The sequence below is a fragment of the Mesoplodon mirus genome (assembly GCF_964341445.2).
Source record: "Mesoplodon mirus genome assembly, chromosome: 19".
In the NCBI taxonomy this organism is placed as follows: Eukaryota; Metazoa; Chordata; class Mammalia; order Artiodactyla; family Ziphiidae; genus Mesoplodon; species Mesoplodon mirus.
Genome location: NC_138995.1, coordinates 61899596 through 61926246, shown reverse-complemented (window position 1 = coordinate 61926246; position 26651 = coordinate 61899596). Strand labels below are relative to the sequence as shown.

Sequence of the window (26651 nt, the reverse complement as noted above, 5' to 3'; positions counted from 1 at the left end):
GAAGAAAAAGAAATAAAGGGAATACAAATTGGAAAAGAAGAAGTAAAACTGTCACTGTTTGCAGATGACATGATACTATACATAGAGAATCCTAAAGACGCCACCAGAAAACCACTTAGAGCTAATCAATGAATTTGGTAAAGTTGCAGGATACAAAATTAATGCACAGAAATCTATTGGCATTCCTGTAAACTAATGATGAAAAATATGAAAGAGAAATTAAGGAAACACTCCCATTTACCTTTGCAACAAGAAGAATAAAATACCTAGGAATAAACCTACCTAGGGAGTCAAAAGACCTGTATGCAGAAAACTATAAGACACTGATGAAAGAAATTAAAGAGGATACCAACAGATGGAGAGATATACCATGTTCTTGGATTGGAAGAATCAATATTGTGAAAATGACTATACTACCCAAAGCAATCTACAGATTCAGTGCAATCTCTATCAAATTACCAATGGCTATTTTTACAGAACTAGAACAAAACTTAAAATTTTTATGGAGACACAAAAGACCCCAGATAGCCAAAGCAGTCTTGAGGGGAAAAAATGGAGCTGGAGGAATCAGACTCCCTGACTTCAGACTATACTGCAAAGCTACAGTAATCAAGACAGTATGGCACTGGCACAATAACAGAAATATAGACCAATGGAATGGGATAGAAAGTCCAGAGATAAACCCACACACCTATGGTCAACTAATCTATGACAAAGGAGGCAAGGATATACAATGGAGAAAAGACAGTCTCTTCAATAAGTGGTGCTGGGAAAACTGGACAGGTACATATAAAAGTATGAGATTAGATCACTCCCTAACACTATACACAAGAATAAGCTCAAAATGGATTAAAGACCTAAATGTAAGGCCAGAAACTATCAAACTCTTAGAGGAAAACATAGGCAGAACACTCTATGACATAAATCACAGCAAGATCCTTTTGGACCCACCTCCTAGAGAAATGGAAATAAAAACAAAAATAAACAAATGGGACCTAATGAAACTTCAAAGCTTTTGCACAGCAAAGGAAACCATAAACAAGACCAAAAGACAACCCTCAGAATGGGAGAAAATATTTGCAAATGAAGCAACTGACAAAGGATTAATCTCCAAAATTTATAAGCAGCTCATGCAGCTCAATATCAAAAAAACAAACAACCCAATCCAAACATGGGCAGAAGACCTAAATAGACATTTCTCCAAAGAAGATATACAGATTGCCAACAAACACATGAAAGAATGCTCAACATCATTAATCATTAGAGAAATGCAAATCAAAACTACAATGAGATATCAGCTCACACCAGTCAGAATGGCCATCATCAAAAAATCTACAAACAACAAATGCTGGAGAGGGTGTGGAGAAAAGGGAACACTTGCACTGTTGGTGGGAATGTAAATTGATACAGCCACTATGGAGAACAGTATGGAGGTTCCTTAAAAAACTACAAATAGAACTACCATACGACCCAGCAATCCCACTACTGGGCATATACCCTGAGAAAACCATAATTCAAAAAGAGTCGTGTACCAAAATGTTCATTGCAGCTCTATTTACAATGGTCCGGAGATGGAAACGACCTAAATGCCCATCGACAGACGAATGGATAAAGAAGATGTGGTACATATACACAATGGAATATTACTCAGGCATAAAAAGAAATGAAATTGGGTCATTTGTAGAGATGTGGATGGATCCAGAGACTGTCATACAGAGTGAAGTAAGTCAGAAAGAGAAAAACAAATATCGTATATTAACACATCTATGTGGAATTTAGAAAAATGGTACAGATGAACCGGTTTGCAGGGCAGAAATTAAGACACAGATGTAGAGAACAAACCCATGGACACCAAGGGGGGAAAGTGGCGGGGGTGGTGGTGTGATGAATTGGGAGATTGGGATTGACATATATACACTAATATGTATTAAATGGATAACTAATAAGAACCTGCTGTATAAAAAATAAATAAAATTCAAAAATTCAAAAAAAGAAAAACAGCCCAAATAGATTATCATACTGCTCTTGGAAGTCAGCAGTATACAATCAGTTCACTGGTATTAAGTCATAGAACAGGGAGACATTCATTTACTTAATCTCAATCAAGAACCGGAAGTCCTGAACGCATTTGAATTCTATATATTGACCATGTATGCAGCGATGCTGGAAAACTTTTTAATTAGAGTAGAACATCTTTACAGTATTTTGGATTTTCTACGAACACAACTGTGCAGTCTCTTAATAGTACAATATTATTCTTATCCACTTCAGAGCTTCTCGCTTTGTTTTGTTTTACTTACTTGGTTGGTGCCTCCAGTGCCCTGGTGAATACAAGTGGTCATAGGGAACATACTTGGATCATTGCCCATCATAGAAGAAAGGACCTCAGGTTCTCACCTTTACAAAAGATGTCTAGTGTTGATTGTTAAACATGCCTTCATCAATGAAAGGAAATTCCCTTTTATTTCTGATGCGTTTTTATTTTCACCAGGAATTGTTGGTATATTTTATCAAAGGCTTTGTCTGCATCTATTGAGATGATTATTTTTTACTTGTTCTATTAATGTATTGCATTATGTGATAGATTTAAAAAATTTTAAGCCACTCTAGCCTTCAAAAAAAAAACACCCCACAGTATGGTCATGAAGTAATGTCCTTTTAATATATCACTAAATCTTATTTGTGTATACTCTGTTTAGGGATTTCCATCTAAGCTCATGTGAGAGATCTTCCTGGGACTTGCCCATGTATAATTCCCTTGTCAGGTTTTGGTGTAAATATTTTCCTGATCTGATGTGTTGAGGTATGTTTCTTCTTTTTCTGTTCTCAGGAAATGTTTGTGCAATTTTGGTGTGTGTGTGTGCGTGTGTGTGTGTCTTTCCTGAGTACATAAGTGCTTGGAAGAAATCACCAGTGAAGCTTCCTGAACTGTACACTTACACATCGGAAAGTGATGACCACCATAGTATTTGTCTGCATCCCATCACACAGTTGCAATTTCTTTTTCTGGTGAGAACATTTAAGATCTACTCTCTTCAGATCACTCAAGAATGGGATACAGTGTGATTAGCTATAACCACCATGCTGTATATTAGATCCCCAGAACTTATTCATCTTATAACTGGAAGTTTGTGCCCTTTGACCAATATCTTCCCATTTCCCCCTCACTCCAACCCCGGTAACCAGCATTCTACTCTCTATTTCTTTCATTTTGATGTTTTTAGATTCTACATAGTTCAGTCGTGTGTAATTTTTGATGAGAGTCAATGTATAAGGTGATAGATTTTCCATTTAGTAAATTGTACACTGAAAGGTTTCCATTCCGTCTACATTTTCTGTATGTTGGCATCAAATTTTTCATAATGTTCTGTTACTATTTTTATAAAGTTTGTAGGATTCGTAGTGCTGTCTGCAGTTTCTTTCATGATTTTAGAAATGTGTGCCTTCTCTCTTTTTCCCTCGGCCGTGGTGGCTAGGATTCATGAATGTTTTCAAGAATGAGTTTATTTTTTGCCTTAATTGATTTTCTCTACTTTTGGGTTGTCTTCATTATTAGTTACCCTTGTCATTATTATTCCTGCCTTCTACCTTCATTTGAAATAATTTGCTATTTTATCCTAAACTCTTGGTGTGTTATGTTAGGTCATTGACTTTTTTAAAGGCTTTTCTAATGTATTCATGCATGATTCTTAATTTTCTCAATTCATATGTTTGATGTGTATTATTTACATTATCATTCATTGAAAACATTTTCCCGCTTCTGTTTTGTTTTTTTGTTTGTTTGTTTGTTTTTGTTTTGATTTTGGTTTTCAGTTCACACATTGATTTTTGAGAAGTCTGTTGCATTATTTCCCAAATGTAAGGATATTAGTTATCTTTGAGGGTGGAATCAGGTGACTGCGAAGGGTCCCAGGGGCTCCTGGTGGTCCGTGTTGGGAGTCCAGGCTGTCTGATGGTCGTTAGGTGGTGTCCACTGCGGGCAGGCAGCTCCTGTGCCTTCCGGGGTCCGTGCAGTCTTCCTCCCTGGAGCGTGGGGTCTGGGTCCTTCCTGGGCTAGCGGACGGCGAGAGAAGCATACAAGCTGGGCTCTTCTGGGGGCTCCCCTGACTGGGGGGCAGGGTGTGCAGTCTCCCGTCTGAAGGTCGAGTGGTTCAGCTGGGCATAGGTCACATCCTGGGGGGCTTCAGATGCGCCGGCCTGTGGTGAGGGAGAGGGAGGGAGGGTGGTTGGGGTGGGGGAAGCCTGGGGGCCCAGACAGGATGGGACCCACCTGACTGTCCCTCTGCCCATCCTCTTCCACTTGTCTGTCCTTCGTGTCCAGCAATCTCCCCGACAGGGAGGAAGGAGAGGTGGCCACCCCCCACCTTAGTCTTGATCTTGAGTGGTTCACCTGGGCGTACATCCCCTCCTGGGGGTCTGCATCCTGCCTGTTCTGCTGGAGGGAGAGAATAGGACAGAAAGGGGACTTCCTGGATCCACTGTGATCTCCTCCCATCAGCTTTCCACTGTGTTGCCAGAGTGATGCTTTAAAACCTAAGATCAGGTCACTTGCCTGATGGAAACTCCAGGGACCTCCTAACACCTTGGAGCCTCTGGATTCTTTCTACCGTTCTGATTTCTGTATTAACACATTATCTCCCTTGCTCATTTGGCTCCAGCCGCACAGCCATCTTCCTGCAAAAGCAGGTCCCTGCCTCAGGACCTTTGCACTTGCTGCCCCCCCCCATGCACTCTGTCACCTTCTCTTGCTTTACTTTCCTTATCGGGACCTTGCATTCTAGGACGCTACCTGCTTCTTTACATAGAGTCTCTCTCACCCACCAGGTGAGCTCCCTGCTGCACCTGCAGAACCTACAGGGAGCCGGGGGGATGCGCTCTCCTTGTGCACCACTTTTGGGTGAATGAAGGAAGGGGGGCCTGGGGACTTTCAGGTGATTCACTTATTCACAAATCCTCTTGAGACGTGGGGCTTCTCTGCAATGCCAGAAGGTCAGACAGAGGACGAGGAGCCAGGAAAGGGGACCCCGAAGGAGGGGCCATGAGGTCACAAGGAAACAGGAGGGGTGGAGTCACAGCAGGAGGACCCAGGAAGCCCGGAAGGAGAGGTCAGTGTGGGACGCTGCTGGAGCTGGGATGTTAGGACAGAGACGTGTCCATTGGACTGAGTTTGGCAACAAGAAGGTGTTTGGTGGCCTGGACAGGAGCAGGGGTCTCACCGGATGGTCCAGCTGCACCCCCTCCTCAGGCTGTGTGTCCTTCACGGCAGCATCTGCTGGGGCGGAACAGGGTGTGTACCGCTGGGCGGGCTTCCCCGAGATCCCTCAGGGCTGGAGCCCCCGCAGTGCACCCAGAAGGGGCCACTGAGACCCAGGGGTGAGGGGAAGTGTGGGGTTTCAGTCCACACCCCCTGAGCCCACCCCTTCCCAGCCTTCCCCTCCCCCACTGCCTCCAGAACCCTGTGTCCCCCACCCCGTCCGCTTCTGCTCACAGAGGGCCTGGTCCTGGGCGGCGGCGGCAGCTGGGCAGGAGCTGGGGAGCAGGCGGGCGTGTTAAGGGAGAATGAGGGGGAGCTGCTGGCGGGGTGGGCCTGGGGGTCTTCGGGGCGGGAGTTACCTGCTCTGCAGGCCTCTGTCCTTGGGCTCTGGGTCTGCAGCCCCTGCCGGAGGGTGCAAATCAGCCTCGTCCTGGGCTGGGGCAGGTGACAGAGGATCGGCCCTGGAACTCTTGGGACCCCCGCCCCTCACACGGGATTCAGGAGGAAAGAAGGAGACCTGAACTCACACTCGCGTACACGTTTCAACACTTCATGAGGTTGAAAAGGAGGAAAATACCTTAAATTATACATGGCAGCTGACAGTACGTGTTTTCTTTCTAGATTTTTGAGTTTCAGACTCTGGACCATCTTTTTCTAAGCTGACCTTGCCCATCTCTTAGGTTTCCCTTTGGCTAGTGCCCAAAGCCCAGCACCTGCAGGGGCCTGGGTCACCCCGTTCCCTGCTCACCCGACTTCCTGCGTCTGCTCTGACCCCGGTGTCGGACGAGGAGGACGAGGAGGACGAGGAGCAGCAGGACGAAGGCCACCGAGACCCCGATCAGAACGTTCAGGTACCGTTTGAGACCTGGGGCACCAGTGACGTCATGAGTGAGCCCAAGATGTCATTCAATTGAGCGCCTACTGTGTGCAGGCTCGTGCTGGGGTCTGTGCATTCATCTCCTCTAACCCGCCCCACCCATTTTACAGACGAGGAAACTGAGGCACAGAGAGGAAAACCATGAGCCCCAAGTGACTCAGCCTGGACATGGCAGAGCTGGGATTAGAACCCAGAGCTGTGAGCTCCCTGAGCTCTCCTGAACTGCCCCCCAGCAGACACCAGATTTGTGCTCTGAGGGCTCCTCATCTGCAGGGGGGTCTGCAGGGCTACATGGGGTGGACTCTATGTCTCTCTCCAGGATCCCTACCCCACCCTGCAGGGCCCTGATGCCCCTGGGAAGGTCTGGGCTGGGCTGGGGGCTCTGCCCTCCTGAGCTCTGTGAAGCCCACCCATCATTTCATCTCACCACACAGCAGGCCTGTGAGCATGGTGGGACCAGGGAGCTTACAGACCATGAACCTGAGACTCAGAGGAGAGAAACCACCTGCCCAGCGCCCATAGCAGGAGCGCAGATCTGGGTCTGAACCTGGAGTCCGACTCCAGCCCTTGCTCTTTCCACTCAAGCTGGGCTCCCTGAGCTGAAGGGGGAGGGCCTGGACACCCTGGGCCATTGTCCTGCCTCCCCTCCCCCTCCCCGTACAATGCCACCATCACTGCAGCGGAAGGGCCAGGCCCCCATACGGTCACATCTTCAGGGGCCTCCCTGTGACGCCTCCTCTCCTGGGGGGTCACAACCAGAAGTCAGAACTGAAGGAAATCTAAGCTCCGGGCCACGATTCTCTGCTTTTACACTTAGAGAAACTGAGGCCCAGGCAGGGGAAGGGGGTCCAAGTCAGCGTTTCCAGAGGTGCCTGAACCAAGGGCATAACTGAGCCCTGCCCCCCTGGACCCTGGACCCAACACCATGTCCCACAGACCCTCACTCACCCGTCTGTGGGCCTGGGTCTGTGGGGGGAAGGACCCCAACTTCAGAGCCTCCTGGGGGTCAGGACAGGAGGTGAGCGTCGGGGGCTGCTTCTCCCCACGTCAGCCCACCGCTCCTCCCCCAGGATGGGCCCCGAGGGGTCATTCCCTCTCCATGACCCCCACCCTTCATCCACCAGCCTCAGAGTCCCTGGAGCCCTGAGGTCCTCCTGGCATCTCTGCTTGGCCCCCAGCCTGTCCTTGAGGATCTGAGGGCATTAGATCCTCCCAGAGACTCTGAAACTGCCTTGGGGTGGCCTGTGCTCCCTCTGAGCAGGGAGGCCTCAGTGACTCCCCAGTTGTTGAACTGGGGCCTGTAGGTGGGGGGCTGGGGCCCCCAGAGGGTCCTGGGAATGAGGAGAGGAAGAGGGTGGGGCTGACCCTGGAGTCCCCACCTCATGAAACCTTTCCCTTACACCTGCCTTGTGGTCTCCTACAGTCGTCAGGTGCCGGATTCCAGGTGAGGTGAGAAGGTGTGGGAGGGGATGGGAGGGCCTCTGAGGGGCACAGCCCCCTCTGGGTGACCCTCCCTCGTTCAACCTCAGCCCAGAGTGCTCAGGGGACAGAGCCCTGAGCTGTCTGAGTCAGAAAGGACAGGGCCAGGGCCCCTCACCTGAGACCGCGAGCTCCAGGGGGGCACTGGCGTGTGACAGCAGGTAGGGGTTACTGCTCAGTGAGCTGTAGCACCTGTAGGTCCCGCTGTGGGCTGAGGTCACAGGACTCAGGGAGAATTCGGCCTGGAAACGCCGACCTCGGTACTTTGATCTAAGACGCAGTGGGGGCTGGGCTGCCCCCTCCTTGGACAGAAGGAAAGTTTCCCTTGTGCTCCCTGACTGACACAGCAGGGTCACGTTCTCTCCTGAGGCCACCACGGGGCCCGGCTGCACCGAGAGGGAGGGCGTGTCAGGGAACCGTCCTAGAGAGAGGAAGGGGGGTGAGGGGCTGCCCGCCCCCTGGTTCTGAACTGCGACTCAGCAGGGCCTCCCTGAGGCCCCTCATCTCTGTCTGTCTCTGTTTTCTGTGAGTCTCTCCCTCTCCCTGCCCACCCCCGTCTCTCTCTGTCTCTCTCCCTCCCTCCCTGGGGACCCCTCACGCCTGGTCTCAGCATCACCACCTGGGGCTCCCCTGGCAGGGCCTGTGCAGAGTCTGGGTCCCTGACTGACCCGCTGGCTCCTCACCTGCCACCAGGATGTCCAGGGGGTCACTGGGGGCCGACCACTCGGAGGAGAGGTTGTGTCCACCGTAGCATCTGTACCGGCCCCCGTGGGTGCTGGTCACCGGGCCCAGGGGGAAGTCGGCCTGAGAGAGCCCAGCGTGGGGCTGCCGGCCAGGGCGCTGGGGGAGGGCCTGTTCCCCCTCCTGGGACAGAGCGAATCTGTCATAGCCGACGTCAGAGCGACACTGGAGGGTCAGGCTCTGTCCAGAGGCCACGACAGGGCCCTGCGGGGTCAGGAGGGAGGGCTTCCCAGACACACCTGGGGGACGACCAGCCTGGGCTGTAGGGGCTGCTTCCTCCCATGAAGCCCCTTCTCCCGTCCTGGTCCCCAGGCCTCACTGTCACTCACACTCTATGTCTCTGTCCTGTGCGCCCCACTCCCCCCTCACCCCACCCTCTCATCTGGGACAATCCTGGGAGAAACGCATCTAATAATCTGTCTCGTGCCTCAAAAAGTGCGTGAGGCCAGGGTGGGACCTCCTCACCTGGGACCAGGAGCTCCAGGGGGTCACTGGGGGCCGACCACACCTGGGGGGTGTTCCTGTAAAAGCCGTGGCATCTGAACGTCCACCTGTGGCTGGGGGTCACGGGACCCACGGGGAGCAGGGCCCGGGCCTGCCCATTGGGGCGTCGCTGTGCATCCAGGGTCCAGGAGGACTTGGGTTCTCCTTCCTTAGTCAGAATGAACCTGTCCAGTCCCTGCCATGAGCCACACTGGAGGGTCACGTTCCCTCCCGAGGTTACCACAGGGCTCGGCAGGACTGAGAGGGTGGGTTTGCTGTGGACCCCTAGGAGAGAAGGAGGGAGCTTGTGAAATGGGGCTCACACCCCCCTCCCCTCCCCCAGGGCTGGGCTGTGAGAGGGACACACCCCTGAGAGCAGACCCCCTTCCTGAGGGCAGAGCCTGAGGCTGGGACCCCCGAGTGTCCTCTCACCTGTCACCACCAGCTCCAGGGGGTCACTGCGCTCTGACCAGGCAGTGGGGCTGAGGTAGTAACATTGATACCTCCCTGCGTCGGACTGTGTCATGTGTGGGATGGAGAACTTGCCCTTATCCTTGGGCTCCAGTGGACTCTGTGTGTCCCAGGGAGCTGAGCTTCCCTCTTTATCCAAACGGAACTCCTGGGTCCCCGGGGTCCCCTGACACCAGATGGTCACGGGGCTCCCCCAGGGGATCACAGAGCCTGGCTCAGCCCAGATGGTCGGTTTGGGGAGGGCGCCTGGAAGGACATCAGAGGCTGCGTCACAAGACATCCTCACCCCCAGGTCCCCAGCTCTCAGCCCCCAACCTCCCAGACTACCCCCCCCTTCAGCCCAGAACTGCTACTCCCCATCCCCATTGCCTGGGGGTGGCCCCTTGTCCCCATGAGCAGGAGGGAGCTGGGACACCTGGGGACAGACTCACCTGGCTGCACCGGGGTCCTCAGGCCCACACTCAGCCCTGGAAGAGAGGCCCCTGTGAGAGGTTTGCCCTGAACCCTGAGCAGCGCCTCTCCTCCCCGGGAGCCTCCTGAGTCCTGGGCTCTCCTGACAGAGCAGCCTGGCTGTGGGCAGGGGTCCCTCCCTGGCCAGGGCTTCCCCTCCCCCTCCTCCATCTCACCGAGCCAGAGCAGGGCCGTGAGGCTGGGGGTCATGGCGTCTCGTCCCTGTGGTCCAGGCGGTGCCGATGGAGGAGACCACGGTGCTCACAGGACAGACAGACACACAGGGTGTGTCCACTGGGAGGCTGGTCCTCCCCATCACGGGGTGTCACGTCAGCAGCCCCACAGGAAGGGGAACTGCCCCTCCCCAGGAGCCTGGCGCTCATTTCCACAGGGCTCAGGCTGGAGTGGGCAGCGGGCTTCTGCAGACATACCTGAGCACGTCTGAGGCCTCACTTGACCCATAAGCTGCTGCCTTCGTGGCCTGAAGTCCTTTTTGACCCAAGCATCAATGTATTTATTGGGTATTTGCAATGTGCCTGGCTTAGAAGTACATCCTTGGACATGACAGATTCAAACCCTGAGCTTGCAGAGCTCAGATTGGCAAACAAAGAAACAACTGAACAACGACCACCAAAGAACCCCAGAGATATTCAGTGTGTATGTTTCCTGTTCCTGCTGTGGCGACCACAAGTCCATGGGTTAAAGCAACACAGATTTATGACTTTACGTTCTGGAGGTCAGAAGTCCAAATGGAAACCCTGTGTTAAAATCAAGTTGTTGTCAGGCTGTGTTGCTCCTGAGGCCCTGGGGTGGACTTCATTCCCCCACGTTTTCAAGCCTCTGCAGGCTGCCGTGCCCCTTGCCTCATCCCCTCCCACCTCCCAAGCCCGCAGGCGCGCCCCCTCTCCTGCTTCTGCCTCCGAGTCCCATCGGCCTGGGCTCTGGCCCCACTGCCTCGCTCCTTCTCTCATCAGGACCTTGGTGGTAACAGGGGCCCCCGCCCCCGGGTAATCCAGGACCGTCTCCCCATCTCCACCACGTAGAAGGTGCCTTGGGGGGATCTTAAAGGGAAATTCAGGGCTCATCCTAAGATTACAAAATGATGATAATACAAATAGAACTCAGTGTCCTTCCGTGCAAAGTAAGGTAGAGCAGGTGGTGAGTTTGGAAATCACGGTGACTTTCCTGCTCACCCCGGCTGAGCAGAGGGACAAGAGGACAGAGCCTGGGAGGCCACGCGGACTAAGAGGATACCTCGGGCAGGGGCCCGTCACCCCCAGCGAGGGTTTCGACACTAAAGATTTCACAGGAAGCACAGCAGCTACTTCCCTCCACAGCAGTCTCTGTTAGCATCCCAGATAAGACGGATGACGTCTCCTTTTTCAGAAAACAGTTTCTGCGCGTCATAAACCCCAGATGTGCGCCCCGGACACGGTCCAAATATGCCATCAAGTGCCGAGAGCCCGGGGCTGGGTTCGAGCTGGACGGTCAGAAGGTCAGTGGTTCCTGCCCAAGGTACTTCCTCCGCCCACACTTCAGTGGTTTGTGTTCATCTGCAAATGCTCCCAGATCATGGAATCCTGTTTGGATCAGTGAGATTCAGACAAGCTCACGAGTGGAGATGCTGGGTTCTTTCCTTCACAGCCTTGCTCATATGGGGGTTGATGAGACACGTGACTGAGGGCTCCTGAGGAAGGAGAGGCCCTGCAGAGAAAGGAAGCGTGGTGCACACAGAATAGGAGGTTTGCCCAGACCACTTCCTGGTTAGATGCCAGCTGTGCATTTGGGGGTGGAATAGCACTCAAGCCATGTTGTCCTTGTTTCTCCTTTCTGGTGATTTGCTCTTTCCTAACTTAGGAAATTCGGCATGCCCCAGGTTTCTCCAGAGTAAAGCTGTTATTTGCCCTTTGTAATTAATCATCGGTCTGTGGGGAGGTACTTTGAGAGTTTGTACATGTCATGCTGCTTATTAAATTTTCACTTTATAAGTTTAGCAGCTACTGACTCTATGCCACAGCAAAAGCTTCTCTTCTCCCAAATGCACCCATTCACATGGAAATCACATTGTTTATAATATCCCACTACTTTTAAATGCCTGTAAAATACGGCCAGTCCTTCTTGTGTTTCTTCTGTCATAATAAGCAGACGCATCTAGGCTTTCTTATTTCCTCACGACTCAGAGGCTGTGTGGTGTGTTTTAATTTCTGGTTGAGCTCGTCCCCGCTACCCGCATAACTCTTCTCTTTGTGTGTTTTCCTAAGTATTCTTACGTTTCTATTTTTCCAAATGAAGCTTAGTATCAACTTGTCTAGTTCAAGAAGAAAAGCTTGTTAAACTCAAAAGCTTTTGCACAGCAAAGGAAACCATAAACAAAACAAAAAGACAACCCACGGATTGGGAGAAAATATTTGCAGATGATGCAACTGACAAGGGATTAGTGTCCAAAATTTACAAACAGCACATGAGGCTTAATATCATCAAAACATACAACCCAATCAAAAAATGGGCAGAAGACCTAAATAGACGTTTCTCCAAAGAAGATATACAGATGGCCAAGAAGCACATGAAAGGATGTTTAACATCGTTTATTAGAGAAATGTAAATCAAAATTACAATGAGGTATCACCTCACACCAGTCAAAATGGCCATCATCAAAAAATCCACAAACAATAAATGCTGGAGAGGGTGTGGAGAGAAGGGAACCCTCCTGCACTGTTGGTGGGAATGTAAGTTGGTGCAGCCACTGTGGAGAACAGTATGGAGGTTCCTTAAAGAACTAAAAATAGAGCTACCATCTGATCCTGCAGCCCCACTTCTGGGCGTATATCTAGAGAAGAACATGGTCCAAAAGGATACTTGCACTCCAGTGTTCATTGCAGCACTGTTTACAATAGCCAAGACCTGGAAGCAACCTAAGTGTCCATCGACAGACGAATGGATAAAGAAGATGTGGCACGTATGTACAATGGAATATTACTCAGCCATAAAAAGAAACAAAATTGAGTTATTTGTAGTGAGGTGGATGGACCTAGAGACTGTCATACAGAGTGAAGTAAGTCAGAAAGAGAAAAACAAATACCGTATGCTAACACATATATATGGAAACTAAAAAAAAAAAAGGTTCTGAAGAACATAGGGGTAGGACAGGAATAAAGACTCAGACATAGAGAATGGACTTGAGGACACGGGGAGGGGGAAGGTAAGCTGGGACGATGTGAGAGAGTGGCATGGACTTATATATACTACCAAGTGTAAAATAGATAGCTAGTGGGAAGCAGCCACATAGCACAGGGAGCTCAGCTCGGTGCTTTGTGACCACCTAGAGGGGTGGGATAGGGAGGGTGGGAGGAAGATGCAAGGGGGAGGGGATATGGGGATATATGTATATATATAGCTGGTTCACTTTGTTATAAAGCAGAAACTAACACCGTTATAAAGCAATTATACTCCAATAAAGTTGTTAAAAAAACAGTGAAAAGAATAGGGCATTCTGTGGAGGGTTTGTACAAAGTTTAAACATGCTAATGTTTGCATAGAACTAAAAGAGCCATTGCACCATTGTAAGAGCTGGCTGGACCTAGGTTGAATTTTTAAAGTATTCTTAAGATATGTAAGAACATTTTAAATACCAGGCCTGTAACAAGCATGCAGGTTTCTTATGTTTCTATCAAAAAAATATAAAAGACGCAAAAATTGAGAACTCGATGCTGGCGGCCCCTAGCGGGTCTTCAGGGTAACGTTTCGTTTTCATCTGAGTGGGAACCACAGGTCTGACCCGGTTAAATAGGGCGGTGACCACCTACACGTCCCACTCACAGAGGGATCGGGGCTCTCCGGGCGAGGGGCTCCCGGTGACCCCACGTCCTTGGCGGCGCAGCTGGTCCCGCTCCGGAGACGTGGTCGTGCAGATCCCAAGTGTTTCATGTTGAGACAGCCCAGAGTGGCCTTGTTTAGAAGCCCTGTAGCTTCAGCAACAAGGCTAAGTAATCAAGTGGGCAATTGTGGACGGATCTAAGTCCGTGTGAACTGACATTAGGAAGGAATATATTTGGTTATATCTGTTCATGTAACACGTCCGTGAGGCCCGCCCACGTGTCAGTGATGGAGCGGGGCGGGGTCAGGGAGAGAGGTATGAGGTGTCCCAGGTGTGGAATTCAGAGGGCGCTGGGCGGACTGACATTGTGCACGTGGAACAGAAGATGACGAGCAGACTTCGGCAGATATGGAGATCTGCTTTCTGCGCAGCCAAGGCAGGGTAAGCCCTTACCCGGGCGGAGGCCGTCTCACTGTGCGTTTCAGCTGTGTAACTATTACAGCCAATAGACCCAAAAGTGTAACGACTCACGTGGTAGGAATTAGTTCCTCTTCCAGGAAACAGGTGAAGCTGATTCCAGCTCAGCAGGGAGGTGCTTTAAAGAGTTTCTTTTTTTTTTTTTAATTATTATTATTATTATTTTTAATTTATTTATTTACTTTTGGCTGTGTTGGGTCTTCGTTTCTGTGCGAGGGCTTTCTCTAGTTGTGGCAAGCGGGGGCCACTCTTCATCGCGGTGCTCGGGCCTCTCACTATCACGGCCTCTCTTGTTGCGGAGCACAGGCTCCAGACGCGCAGGCTCAGTAATTGTGGCTCACGGGCCTAGTTGCTCCGCGGCATGTGGGATCTTCCCAGACCAGGGCTCGAACCCGTGTCCCCTGCATTAGCAGGCAGATTCTCAACCACTGCGCCACCAGGGAAACCCAGGGAGGTGCTTTAAAATACTGTGTATTAATTCTAAAATGTGAGGGAGCAGATCAGGAGACGCCTGCCATTGAAAAGATACTTCATCACAGTTCCCAGGAGGAGGGGGCATGCATGCCACCCACCAGGGCCACGTAGGGAAGCACCAGAGACAGAAAGAAGGAGATGGAGTGAGGGGAAAATGGGAACCTTTACTGTGGTTTCCACAAGAAGGAATGGGCAGGAAAGGGTAAGCAGGCATGGGATTGGCTGGATTAATGATTTCAGTGGGTTCTGGGGTGGAGGGGGCGTCCCTAGTTGTCATGTGCTTGGCCCTAGCGTGACAAGGGCAGGTGGATCGCGACCCAGACTGTGGATCCCCATAAAGGAGGGGGTGCGGGTGTGGACTCTGGATTGACTGGTTTGTATTTGATAAATGCACCCCAAGAAGAGGATTCTTGCTTAGGAGCTGGGGCAGGGTTGGGGGCAGTGAGGGAGGAGGCGGGAGGACAATGCAAGTGACTCAGGCATATTATCGGGTCATCTAGGAAAAGGTGTGTCCAGTGTCAACCTTAAAACTAAATGTTATTTTACTGGCAAAATGAGTTTATTTAGGAATGGCAGAGGAATTGCGATTCAGGACATTCAAACTATGGCAAACCACAGTCAAGTCCAGAGAACAAGGAAGAGGAATGTTACTTTATAGAGAAAAAGGAGGAAGCTGGAAGGGGCTGCTTTGACTGAAAGTCCCTTGGAGAAAACCAAAGGTCAGGGTGGTGGTGGTTTCTCATTAGCTGGGCTGTTGCTGTTTCTCCTTGGCTAGGTTGTGACTGTTCCTCATTGGCTGGGCTGAGGCTGTTTTCTCATTGGCTGAGTTGTTGCTGTTTCTCATTAGCTGAGCTGGTGCTGTTTCTCATTGGCTAAGTTGTGACTGTTTCTCATTGGCTAGCCTGTTGCTCTTTTCATTAGCTGGGCTGTTGCTGTTTCTCATTGGCTGGGCTGTTGCCGGGCAAGGAGAAAATCATCCTTCTTCTGAAAATCAAGCTTCTTCCTGCCCAGGAATGTAACGTAAGCTGCAGCAGAGGGTAGGAGTGAGAGAGCTCCCCTTTAGGGCTTCCCAACTCCGTTTTAAATTAGGTTTCCCTTTATTAATTTTCACACTAGCATATGCATGTATGACACATGTTAAAGCATCAACTTTGGAGAAACCTGAAATATGACCAATACAAGGGGTACAGCAGGCTCTATTCTATAGGGTCATCCTGGGAACCAGGTGCCACACTCAGCGTGTGGTTCCAGGGTCACCCAGGGCATCCATATCCATCAGCAGAAGGGAAGAGCCGTGAGGATCCTGTGTGGGAGGTTCACGGGCCAGGCCTGAAAGAAGCTCCGTCCATCCAGCTCACATGCCACTGTGAACTTCATCCCAGGACACACATAACTGCAGGGAGGCCGGGGAGATCATCTCGCTGAGAGCCCAGGAAGGGAGGCCACGGTGCTGGTGATCAGCCACAGTCCTGTCACACAGGGACCACCTGTCACTTTGAGCACTGGGCGTGGGGGTGGGGGGGTTAACGGGTTGTGGGGTGCATTTCCAGTCTCCACTGCTTCCTCCCCGACCTCCTCTTACGTAGAGGTTCTAGGGACACAAGAAATAGACTCTCAGACATTGATCATTTCACAAGCTAGTGGAAGAAGGAAACATTCCTGCAAGGAGGTACTTCGAATTCAGAGTGAGACATTCAAGCCCAGAGGAGCCCACAAGCGGAGGTGGTGCTGAGGACCAACATCCACTCAGGTAGACAGAATAACAGACCCAAAGATGTCCACATCTGACTCCCTGGAGCCAACTGCTGTGTTACCTTAGGTGCAAAAAGGGTCTTTGCAGGTGTGATTGAGTTAAGGATCTTGAGGGGGCGGTGAAAATGAGCTTGGATGTTCCAGGTGGACCCAATGTAATCACCAGGGTCCTTGTAAGAGGGAGGAGGCCGGTCAGAAAGAGGGAAGGAGGTGTGACCACAGAAGCAGGAGTCCTAGTCAGAGGGAGGATTTGAAGAGGCTACAGTTCTCATTATTATTATTTTTTAAATTAATTTATTTATTTATTAATTATTTTTTTTGCGGTACACGGGCCTCTCACTGTTGTGGTCTCTCCCATTGCGGAGCACAGGCTCCGGACGCAAAGGCTCAGCGGCCATGGCTCACGGGCCCAGCCTCTCCACGGCATGTGGGATCTTCCTGGACTGGAGCACGAACCCGTGTCCCCTGCATCAGCAGGCAGACTTTCAACCACTGCGCCACCAGGGAAACCCTCCAGTTCTCCTTGAAGGCAGAGGAAGGGGCCCCGAGCCAAGGAATGCAGACGGCCCCCTTTAGACGCTGCTAAAGGTAAAGGAATGGATTCTGCCCTGGAGCCTTCAGAAGGAACGCAGCCCTGCTGACCCCTGATTTTAGCCCCGTTTAACTGATGTTAGCCTTCTGAGCTCCTGAACTGTAGGATAATAAGTTGTGTTGTTTGGTGCCACTATGTGAGTGGTTCGTTACAGCAGCAACTGCAAGCTTGTTGGGATGAACAGCCTCCAACCCCAAACCAGAAGGGCATTAGCCAGGTGAGGGGGTGAAGGTCAGATCAAGGACAGTGTCCTACAGCTGATGGGTCCTCTTGTGTTTGGAGAATGCATGGCGTCCAGTGGGGATGAACTGGAGTAGGGGTGGGAAATGGGGACCTGCATGTTCCTCTGGGGGCACCTAAAGCCTGAGGGACCCTCCCCCTGCAGTCGTGGTCTCATCAACCCCCTCGGCCAGTCCACATGTGTCCGTGCGTGTGGGTGTGTGCATAAGTATATGCGTTTGTACAGTGCATGTGTGCATTCGTGGGTGTGCACATGGCGGGGGGGATGGGAGCTGTATCAGGTGGGGCAGGCCTGTGCCTTCACCCAGACAGAAGTCCCCTCAGACATCTCCCTCTCATCCGTGAGACACACACTTGAATCAGAAAACACAGATGCCCTTTTTGTCGTTTCCCTCACTAAGTTTTGAGTGACTGTGGAGGCAGAGACTGGGGCCTAGAACCTATGTACCCCAGTGCCACACGCAGGGCTGATGCAGTTGGGCCTGTGAAGACATTTATTGATGAACAAGACAAAGCATGATCCAGAAAACAGGGTATCAGCAATAAGCTGTATAAGTATAGCCCAGATTCAAGATCAACTACTGAACTCTAGGAAGGTTTGTACAGTCAGCTGAGAAAACAAAACAGATCTCTGGGGGCAGTGGAGGATTCACAGGACATATCTGGAATCAGCTGGGTGACTGTAGGACCATATCTGGGTCTCTAGAAACGGCCAAGAGACTGCAGCTGGGTCTCTGGAAACAGCCAAACACTATAGCTGGTTCTCTGGAAACAGCCAAGGGACCACAGCTGGGTCTCTGAAACAAGTGCTAACACATTCTCTCCAAGGAGCTAGTTGATTGTGGGAGGGGCCGCATGGTGAATGTATCTCCTAGAAGTTGGTTGGGGGTCTCAGGACTCCAGCTCTTGCCTGCAGGAGAATTGACTGGATGACTTCAGGAAGGGACGATTCCACCGGGAAACCCTCCAAATGTCCACTGCAGGCTTTTGCAAGAGTGTCCTCCTGTGTCTTTAGTGCAGAGGCCAGGTGGGCCTGGGGTCAGTTTCTGGCAAGGGCTGCATATGTGCTGGACTTGGCTGTGGGCTCTGTGGACAGTGGGGGCACAGCTCTGGCCACCCTCTGTGTGAGGGCTGGGTGGTCCAGCTGGGCATATATCACCTCCTGGGGGCCTCCTGCAGCAGGGGCCTGAGGAGAGAGACTCAGGGTGAGTATGGGTGGCTGAGGTGAGGGAGGGGCTGTGGGAGGGGAAGACTTTGGTCGCCAGACTCCAGGTGCCCCTGCACATCCCACCTCCTGAATCGCCCCTGTGCAGTCCCCTCCCCAGAGAAGCAGGGCTGGTCTGTGTGACCAATAGAACACGGCAGAGTGAGGGCCACCTACATGGGGAGGCCACAGAAGACGTCGTGCCTTCTGTTCCTCCCTCTGTGGGGTCCCTCCCTCTGGGGGAGGCTGGCCACCATGGGGAAGCCGTGTGGTGGGGAAATGGGGCTCCTGCCCACAGCCAGGGGACTGAGCCATCGTGGAAGTGGATCTTCCAGCCTCAGTTGAGCCTCAGATGAATGCAGCCCTGGTTGGCATCTTGACAGCAACATCAGGACAGGCCATGAGCCACCACCACCCAGCTGATCCGATTCCTAATTCCTGGCCCAGGAAACTGAGCTGATTTTGTTAAGCTGCTAAATGTGGGGGACTTTGGTACCCAGCAGGAGGTGACTAATGCAAGCACTTACTGAGGTGTCCACTTCCACATTCTTCTCAGGAAGTCTGTCGACGGTGGCCAGATCTGGCAGGGAGAGGACAAGGGGTCGGTTCTCTGGGGTGGACCTTAGGAGGCAAATACGCCTGACCTCATAGCTTCATATTTGGTCTCCCACCCCACCTGGAACATCCTAGAATGCTCCCAGGCGCCCCCTACCACATTGCTTCCTGATGGCACTGAATCCTCACCTCCCCCCTCCCAGACCTGTCCCCCATCCTTGTCTTTACGTGGTGTCCCATCTGGGACGTCCACAGCCGGGCTGAGCCTGAGGAGAAAGGACACGTGAGCCCTCAGGGCTGCCTGGGGGCAGGGGATTGGGGGCCTGGGGGTCTTTCCCAGGAGCCTCGCCTCTCCTGCGGCCTCTGCTCCGCACCTTCGCTTCTGGGGGGCCCTGAGGACAGTCGGGTGTGAATTGAGAAGAGAAGCCTTCTTCCCAACACCCCCGACAGCCTGCCCGGGTCACCCCGCCCTGTCCCTGAGACCTACCCCGTTTTCTCTCGCGCTGACGATGGAGGAGGAAAAGGCCCAGGAGGAGGAGACAAAGGAGAAAGGCCACAGGGACCCCAATGAGAATAGAAGCGTGCTCTGTCGGCAGGCCTGTGGGAGGTGGGAGACCGGAATCCGATGACCAGCAGCATGCATTTATCGAGCGCCTGCAGCACACCCACCACGCGCTGGGTGCCTGTCGCGTTCCCACTTACATACGGATCGCTCGTGCCCAGTGGTCCTGCGACGTGGGACTCACTATCCCCACTTTACAAAAGCGGGTCTGAGCGCTGAGGTCCTCTGTCCACAGGGCACTGGTCAAGCTGGAGTATGAGCAGCGCCGAAGCCCCTTCTTTCCCCCTTTCCCCAAAGAGCCTGCGCCGGGGTGGTGCTTCTGCGTCCCCCTCGCCCATCAGGACGGTTCGTGTCCTGCGGACGAGTCTGTGTCTCCGAGGAGTGAGGAGGGTCTGGGTCAGAGGCCTGATCTGGACAGAGAAGCCTCTGAGTCCCCCATCCCCACCTCAAAGGGGTCTCCTCCCCGGACCCCGACCTGCTCCCTCTAGAACAGCCCCATGGACCTTTCTGTGCAGATGGTTACCACCACGGTAGTCACGCGGGGCAATTTTCATTGAAATTTAGGTTAACTAAAGTTAAAAGTCAGATCGCCAGCTGCACTAGCCACTGCGCTACCCCTGGCTAATGACACCCTCCCGGGATGATGCAGATACACAGCATCTCCTTCCCGCAGGAGGCTGTGTGGGACAGCGCTGCTCCCCGCGCTTTGTGCACCTTTACAGAGACGGAAACCCAGTAGGAACGAGAGCGGGACCCTCTGCCTGCTCACCTCCTCTGGGTTCCCACCCCAAGCACAAGAATCCGCATCTCTGATCTCTTCTGCTTTTCGCAGCAATCCCTGATGGGGCGGAACTGCTCTTCTGTGAGTGAAGAAGCCAAGACCCGATGTCCTCGAGCTGCCTGAAGCCCAGCCTTTAGCAGGTGAGAGGATGCAGCACCAGCCACGAGCTGCACTCCACGCATGCGCCTTTGGTCCGTCACCTCCGTTACATCTCCTAAGTGCTGCGCTCAGCGTGGCTCATTTTACAGGTGGTCCAGCTGAGGTCTTGGGGGCTGGTACACCCACAAGGTCGGAGCCCTTCATCCCCTCTTCTGGTCAGCGCCCCCTCCCTCCCACTGCTCCAGAGGTTGAGTCCTCAACATCCTTTAAAATAGAAAATTGCATTTTCTTGGAGCATCCTTTCCTCAACACTGTGTCCTTGGTCCAGGATCCACGACCCCATCCTGCGTTTTAACAGCATTGCTGCCTGAGTTTCCCCTGATGACATTTACTACGGTTTAGAATAGCATATATGTTACACACGTACAAATAATATATAGCAATATGTTTACATCTATAACGTATATTACATATTATATAAATATGCTTAATGCTTAAATAATAAATATAAATTTATTTTAAATGATGTGTTTTTAACTTACATATGTATAATTTAATTTATATGAATAATTTAAATTAGACATAATTATGCTATACATAAAAACTATATCAATTCTACATATTTAATGTATATTATGGTACACATTTTAATATTTACATATACAAATTATAGTAATACATAATACATGATAACATATATAACACACATTACTCATGTAACAATATAGTAATGTATATTATATTGTATTACTTATATATTTAATAGTGTAACTATGTTCTAATTTACTTAAATTATAGATCTGAAATTTTACATTGTAAGTTATATGTTTATATTTTTATATGCCCATATATACTTATATACATCCCTATTATTCACTCTATTGAATTCTCCCGCTAAAGTTTGGGAGGCCAGGGACCCTTTCTCCTCATTCACCATGTGCATCAGTCCCACGGCAGGAGGGTGTCTGGTGCGCACGAGGTGAGAAGAAAATATTTCCTCGGTATTAATAAGATTAGCATTTCTCCAGGTTGTCCCATTTGGCAGCATATTTAAGCAGGTGTCCTGTGTAAGTGAAGTCCTGTGTCCCTAAAGCAGCACGGCGGGGTAGGTGCCCCAGGAGGGTGTGAAGGGGGTCAAAGTGTCCCCAGTGGGCGCTGACTCCAGGACATCCTGGGGGCTGACTGCACACAGGGACAGGGACGGCCTCATCCCAGAGGTCCCCCAAAGCACCATCCAGCCCTGGTCAGGGGTCTAGGACCATGTGACGTGCCCGATGGAGGGTGGGCCACACCACAGGGGACACATGGCCTAGGGGTCCCACAGATTCTCACCCAGTAGAAAGGACAGTCAACACCATCCTGAGGGAAAAGACACAGGTTCCCTTGAAGGGGTCTGTCCCCACCCCGTCTCTGGAAGCGCTCTCCCCGCCAGTCCAGCAGGGACAGCTCTGTGCCCACCCTGATGCTGGGGCTGAGTGCCCAGGTCACCGTGGTGTCCAGGTGAGACAAGGCTCCAGGGACCTGAGCCAGGTGTGAAGGCAGAGAGATGTGTGTGCAGAGGGAAGAGGGAGCCAGAGGGCTTGGGGGTCGGGAGGGGGCAGGGGAGCCTGTGGACGGAGGACACAGCTGGGGACAGGGTCCAGGGACCTGGGGCAAACCTGAGGGCAGAGCAGAGACCTCCTCACCTGTCACCACCGGCTCCAGGGCATCCCTGGGCTCAGACCAGTCACTACCTGTTCGATAGAGGCACTGATAATGCTGGGCAGTGTCTCCACTCACAGCGGTGATGGTGAATCTGGCCTCTGTCTGGTGTGGACCAATTTGAGACACAGTATTCTCATCCTTGAAGTCACTCCTATTTTCCTTCCTCTCCAGACGGAATTCCTCAGCCCCAGCAGGGCCCCTGCACACAATGGTCACAGGCCACCCCTGGGGGCTTACAGTCTGGCTCAGCCCTGGTGGAGCGTCTGGGCAGGGTCCCTAGGATGGGTAAGAGCAGAATCTCAGCATCCATTATGTGAAAATCATCACATCACATAATTCACTCGTTTTTGTTGCTCAGTTCAGTACTTTTTTTTTTTGAAACTTGCAAAGTTGTGCAACCATCACCACAATACAATTTTTTTTTTTGGCTGCACTGCATGTGGGATCTTAGTTCCCCAACCAGGGATCAAACCCACACCGCCTGCATTGGAAGCGTTCAGTCTTGACCACTGGACCACCAGGGAAGTCCCACAATCCAATTTTAGAACATTTCCATCAGCCTCCCCCAAAAGACCCCCTCATGCCCATTCTATGAGCCTCTAAATTCTCGTTACTGCGGAGTTATTTTCCCCACTTGACTTAAGGACCCTGAGACTTGGTCACATCTTGCTCAGCGTGACATGGGAGGTATCAGAACAGACTGGGGGCCCCCGGTCATGTCTGCTGCAGGGGGCGGCTCCCTCCCTGCCCACGGCCACTCTAGGGGGACAGAGAGAGCTGGGCGGGTGGCACAGGATGGGAATGACCGCGTCATTCCTGGGACAAGGGGGAAAGCAGGAGTCTGGAGCCGGTAGGAATGGTCTGGGCTGGGTCTGAAGGGCCGCTGCCAGTCCCAGGTGGGATCGTGTGGGGTGAGGGGCGTCGTCTACAGCGCGGCGGCGGAAGTGTGTGTGTGCGTGTGCGTGTGTGTGTGTGTGTGTGAGCTGGAGCACAGCTCTGATCCCACATTCCCCAGCAGGTGAGGATCCCTGTGTCCAGTGTAAGTTCCCTGTGCAGAAATCATCCCTGGGTTTCTCTGTATTTTTACCTTCGTCTCAGCTTATTTCCATTTCCCTGTTCCTGAGGCTCTGGAAACCCCAAATGTCTCAACTAGGCTGGGGGCAGGGGGAAGAGCGGGTGTGTAGCCCTGAAACAGGAAGTTGGCCTCACATTCAGCAAAATCCCCCATAGAGGCAGGGGGCTGGCAGAGGTCACTCACTCATTCACTCTTTCTTCCTTTTGACCACATCTTAGTTCTCATCTATCTGTTTACTGATGCCTCCATGTACCACTGGTTCCACAAATATGAGAAACACCCAGGATGCCTGCCCTCTTGGGGCTGAAAGTCTAGAGAGAGGATAGCCATTGACAAATAATTGTGCAAATCCACGGGTACAAACGGTGATACGTGCCCTCAGGGTGAGTGTGGGAATCTCGGGGGGCAGACGGGACACAGAGCTGCCGTCCTCTGGGAGGTCCGAGGGAAGAGGTATCTGAGCCGAGATCTGAGGTCAGGGGTGAATTACCCAGGCCGAGGGACAGGGGACACCCTGTGAGGAGTGTCCGGAGCTGAGTGGGAAGATGGCATTTAGAAAGGGAAAGAAAACCAAGGTAACTGAGATAAGTGAGCCAGACAGCATGGGGACAGACAGATCCAGACCAAAGAGAGATGCGTGGGTCTCAGTCTGTCTGAAGGTAAACTGTGAGAGGACTCGAAGGAAGATTATGGTTTTCCTGAAGGTAAATTATATACTATATATATATTTAAAGTTTTTAAGTAAAACTTTTACATGATCATTTAAAACAACATCACTGTGTGATATAGTCTGTACGGGAGGCAGGAGACGGTGGGATTGAGGATGATTCTCAGAGTCTGCCCTTGGCGAGGGCATATTCTCTGCCCAGGGGCTGCTGAGGGAGATCTGGGCTTGTGTGGGGAGAGCTTGTGGGTTCAGCCTGGTCCTTATGATCTGAACTGTCCCTGTGGGGCCATCAAGAACAGAGGTGGAGAACGCGGGAGAGACCTGGGCGAGGGTTATACATTGGGGGTTGTTTGCAATTCGAGGTGTATGTCAGGGCCCCCAGGATCAGCTCCACTCTCACCTACATCTGCCTGCGGGGTGCAGGGGGGACTGGGGAGAAGACACCCACCTGTGTGTGGATCGTGTGACCCAGACAGAGCGCTGGAAGAGAAGTTCTAGTGAGAAAGACGCCCACTGTACGGTTTCCTCATGGGGCTGCAGTCAAGGGGGTGCCTTGAGGAGCCAGCGGGGTAGGGGGTGGGCATCATCCCATACTTTCCCGACACCCCTGTCAACATTGCATCTGAGTACGAGCCCTCTTGTTGCTCTGAAATAGTCTCAAGACAAAACCCCCAACCCCTCTTCCAAGCAGGTGTTCCTCCCCGCCCCCCAGCCCTTCTCAGTCTGAACTCAACCCCATACCCAGGCACCATTTCCAGCACTGAACCTTCCGTGGTAAGACTTAGGTCTTGGCCAGAGCTGAAGGGGACCACTTTGCCCCGCTAGGGCCCCAGCGTCTTCTGGGCTGGAGTCGGGACGGAGCTGGGAAGCAGAGCCCCTCTGCCCCTGGATTCCTACCCCTCCATTCCAGGACTCACCCAGGCCCAAGAGGGTGGTGGGACGGAGGGACATGGCCCAGCCCCTGCCCCCGGCACCGTCCTGGAGTTTGTGAGTGAAGGACACAAGAGAAGAGGATGTGGCGGCTCGGGGCCCTTCCTGGGGTTTCTGCATCAACGGCCTCACACAAAGGGGAAGAGCTCTCTCTCCCCTCCCATCCATACTCCCCACTAACGAGACAGAGGGGGGACCTGGCTTCCAAAAGATCTTTGTTCCCCCTGTGCACTGATGAGGCTGAACTCATCTCTGGATGCACCCCTTGAGGTGGGAGCCTCCTTCTCAATCTGTGGGGCAAGCAGAACACGGATTTGTGCGGCAAACTGACTTGACTGTTGGTCCCAGCTCCACACGACAACCATCTGTTCTTGCGCAAAGAGTTACAGCACTTTATGCCAACACTTCCTTGTGTTTAAAATGGGAAGCCCCAAATCCCCCTCCTAGTATTTAATATTACAATATATACTACATTCCCAGCAAGGTATTGAGCTCATTAAAAATATCTCACTAACGTGGGTTCTCTGCCTGTCTTCCCGAAGTGGCCTGGGAACCAGGGAAGGGGAGGGTGGTCCATCAGCACGTGCAAAATCCTCAAGGGATTGGGTGATCAGGAGACAGACCTTGGGAGCTGGCCCTGGGCCTGGGATCAGGTGGGGCACCCAGCTGGGTGCTGAAATAAAGAGCAGGACCAGGGATGGGGAGGGCGTGTGTGCACACGGAGGCCAGGAGGACAGGAGCCCCATCATGGAATCTCACGTCCACTGCCCCTGAGGCCAGGGAAGAGCTGCTTCTCCCAGGGGTAGCTGTGCCAGACATCGATGGTGGTCCACACAGCAGCCGATGCTCACTTTTTCCTTATTAACAGAAACCTACTTCTGTTTGAGTGGCTATGTTCCAACCCTGGGGCTGAGGGATAGGGGGAGTGCAGAGGATAAAATTTGGGTTAAGGCAATCCATCAGTCCCGTTTGCAGTGATTGGTCCAGAGGGGGCACGTGACCATGTATGGCCAATGATACTTAAAGCAGGATATATCAGGGTTTCTGGGAATCATATTTCTCTCTTAATAACAGAGGGTCTCGTAAGACTTTTGCCTCCTTTTCTCCTGTCCGTGGGCAGCTATATCATGATGATGTGATATCTGGAGCTGCAGCAGCCATCTTGCAACAAGCTTGACTACAATAGCAGAAATACTGAACAAACTGAGGGGAAAGAATACAAGATCCAGGGTTCATAGAAGGTCCCCAAATGCTGAACCAGCCCTGGGACTGCCTATCCCTGGAATTCTTAATAAGTAAACAATAAATATACTAGATTTTCTGTCAAATTTTCAGACTAAATCTGTGGACCACACTCCATTTTAAAATAATAATTATTTTTAAAACTAACATTGCTTAATAGACTATTTTAAAGGTCTTCTTAAATGCCTCAAAGAAATGAACACTAAGTGAAGGCTATGTAGTCAAAAATTGAAGACAAGATTCCCCAGAGTCAAGTTGAATGCTGAACCTCTCACCTTGACAGTGATGCATTAAGTTTTATTTTCATGGCCTTGCAGATGGTAGAGGCTAAAGGATAAAGTCCAGGGGTCACCGTCGTTGACTAAAACCAGCCAGCCCTATGTATCTGTGTCTTTCTGGTCTCTCTCTCTCTCTCTCATCTTCATTAGTGGCTTTTATCAGGTTTATTGAGGGATAATTTGCAGACAACCAACTGCATCCATTAAATATGTGCAATTCAATGAGCTCTGGTAGTTGTGAAACCACCATCATAGTCAAGATTTCCATCACCACCAAGATTCCATGTTCCCTTTGTGAAAATAAGCAAAGTACCCTCATTTAAAATGGAGTCAGGAAGCCCTGAAAGGGGAACCCTCAGGCATGTAACACTTGGTGCAGCCTGCACTCCCAGTAGGGAGAAGGAAGATGAGAATTATTTAGACAAGGGAGGATATTAATTACATGGGAAT

General features: G+C 51.5%; 3 protein-coding genes across 13 annotated transcripts in view; 1 reads left to right on the top strand and 2 right to left on the bottom strand.

The window, feature by feature from the left end:
- Window positions 1–2161: 2161 nt before the first annotated feature.
- Window positions 2162–10023, bottom strand: LOC309795288 (leukocyte immunoglobulin-like receptor subfamily B member 3; the record flags this gene model as incomplete). Of its 4 annotated transcripts, none has more annotated exons than XM_082607518.1 (12): window positions 2162–4197; window positions 5217–5269; window positions 5489–5529; window positions 5614–5656; window positions 6003–6119; window positions 7080–7130; window positions 7729–8031; window positions 8294–8590; window positions 8817–9119; window positions 9267–9551; window positions 9737–9772; window positions 9932–10023. In XM_082607518.1, 12 exons carry the CDS (start codon window positions 9963–9965, stop codon window positions 4054–4056), a joined length of 1707 nt encoding a protein of 568 aa, XP_082463644.1. In that variant the 3' UTR covers window positions 2162–4053. The 4 variants fall into 4 exon arrangements, with proteins under 4 accessions (XP_082463644.1, XP_082463645.1, XP_082463642.1 ...); XM_082607519.1 differs by adding an exon at window positions 4271–4435 and having other exon boundaries at window positions 9737–9965; XM_082607516.1 differs by having other exon boundaries at window positions 4054–4435.
- Window positions 10024–17701: 7678 nt separating this feature from the next.
- Window positions 17702–24702, bottom strand: LAIR1 (leukocyte associated immunoglobulin like receptor 1; the record flags this gene model as incomplete). Its single annotated transcript, XM_082605754.1, is given in 11 exon segments — window positions 17702–18290; window positions 18836–18888; window positions 19092–19129; window positions 19238–19255; window positions 19351–19461; window positions 20195–20201; window positions 20204–20263; window positions 21991–22247; window positions 22249–22285; window positions 24196–24231; window positions 24669–24702. Coding segments are annotated over 11 exon segments (798 nt in total). The 3' UTR covers window positions 17702–18143.
- The window catches only part of TTYH1 (tweety family member 1), a 60771-nt gene continuing 53703 nt past the window's right edge, over window positions 19584–26651 (top strand). For 6 of the 8 annotated variants that reach the window (XR_014292034.1, XM_082605746.1, XM_082605745.1 and 3 more), the window contains exon 1: window positions 23650–23788. The gene's annotated coding sequence lies outside the window, so the exon portion shown is untranslated. Of the gene's footprint in view, window positions 20347–23395; window positions 23468–23649; window positions 23789–26651 lie in introns of those variants that run through there. The other 2 variants (XM_082605747.1, XM_082605748.1) reach the window with 2 other exon arrangements.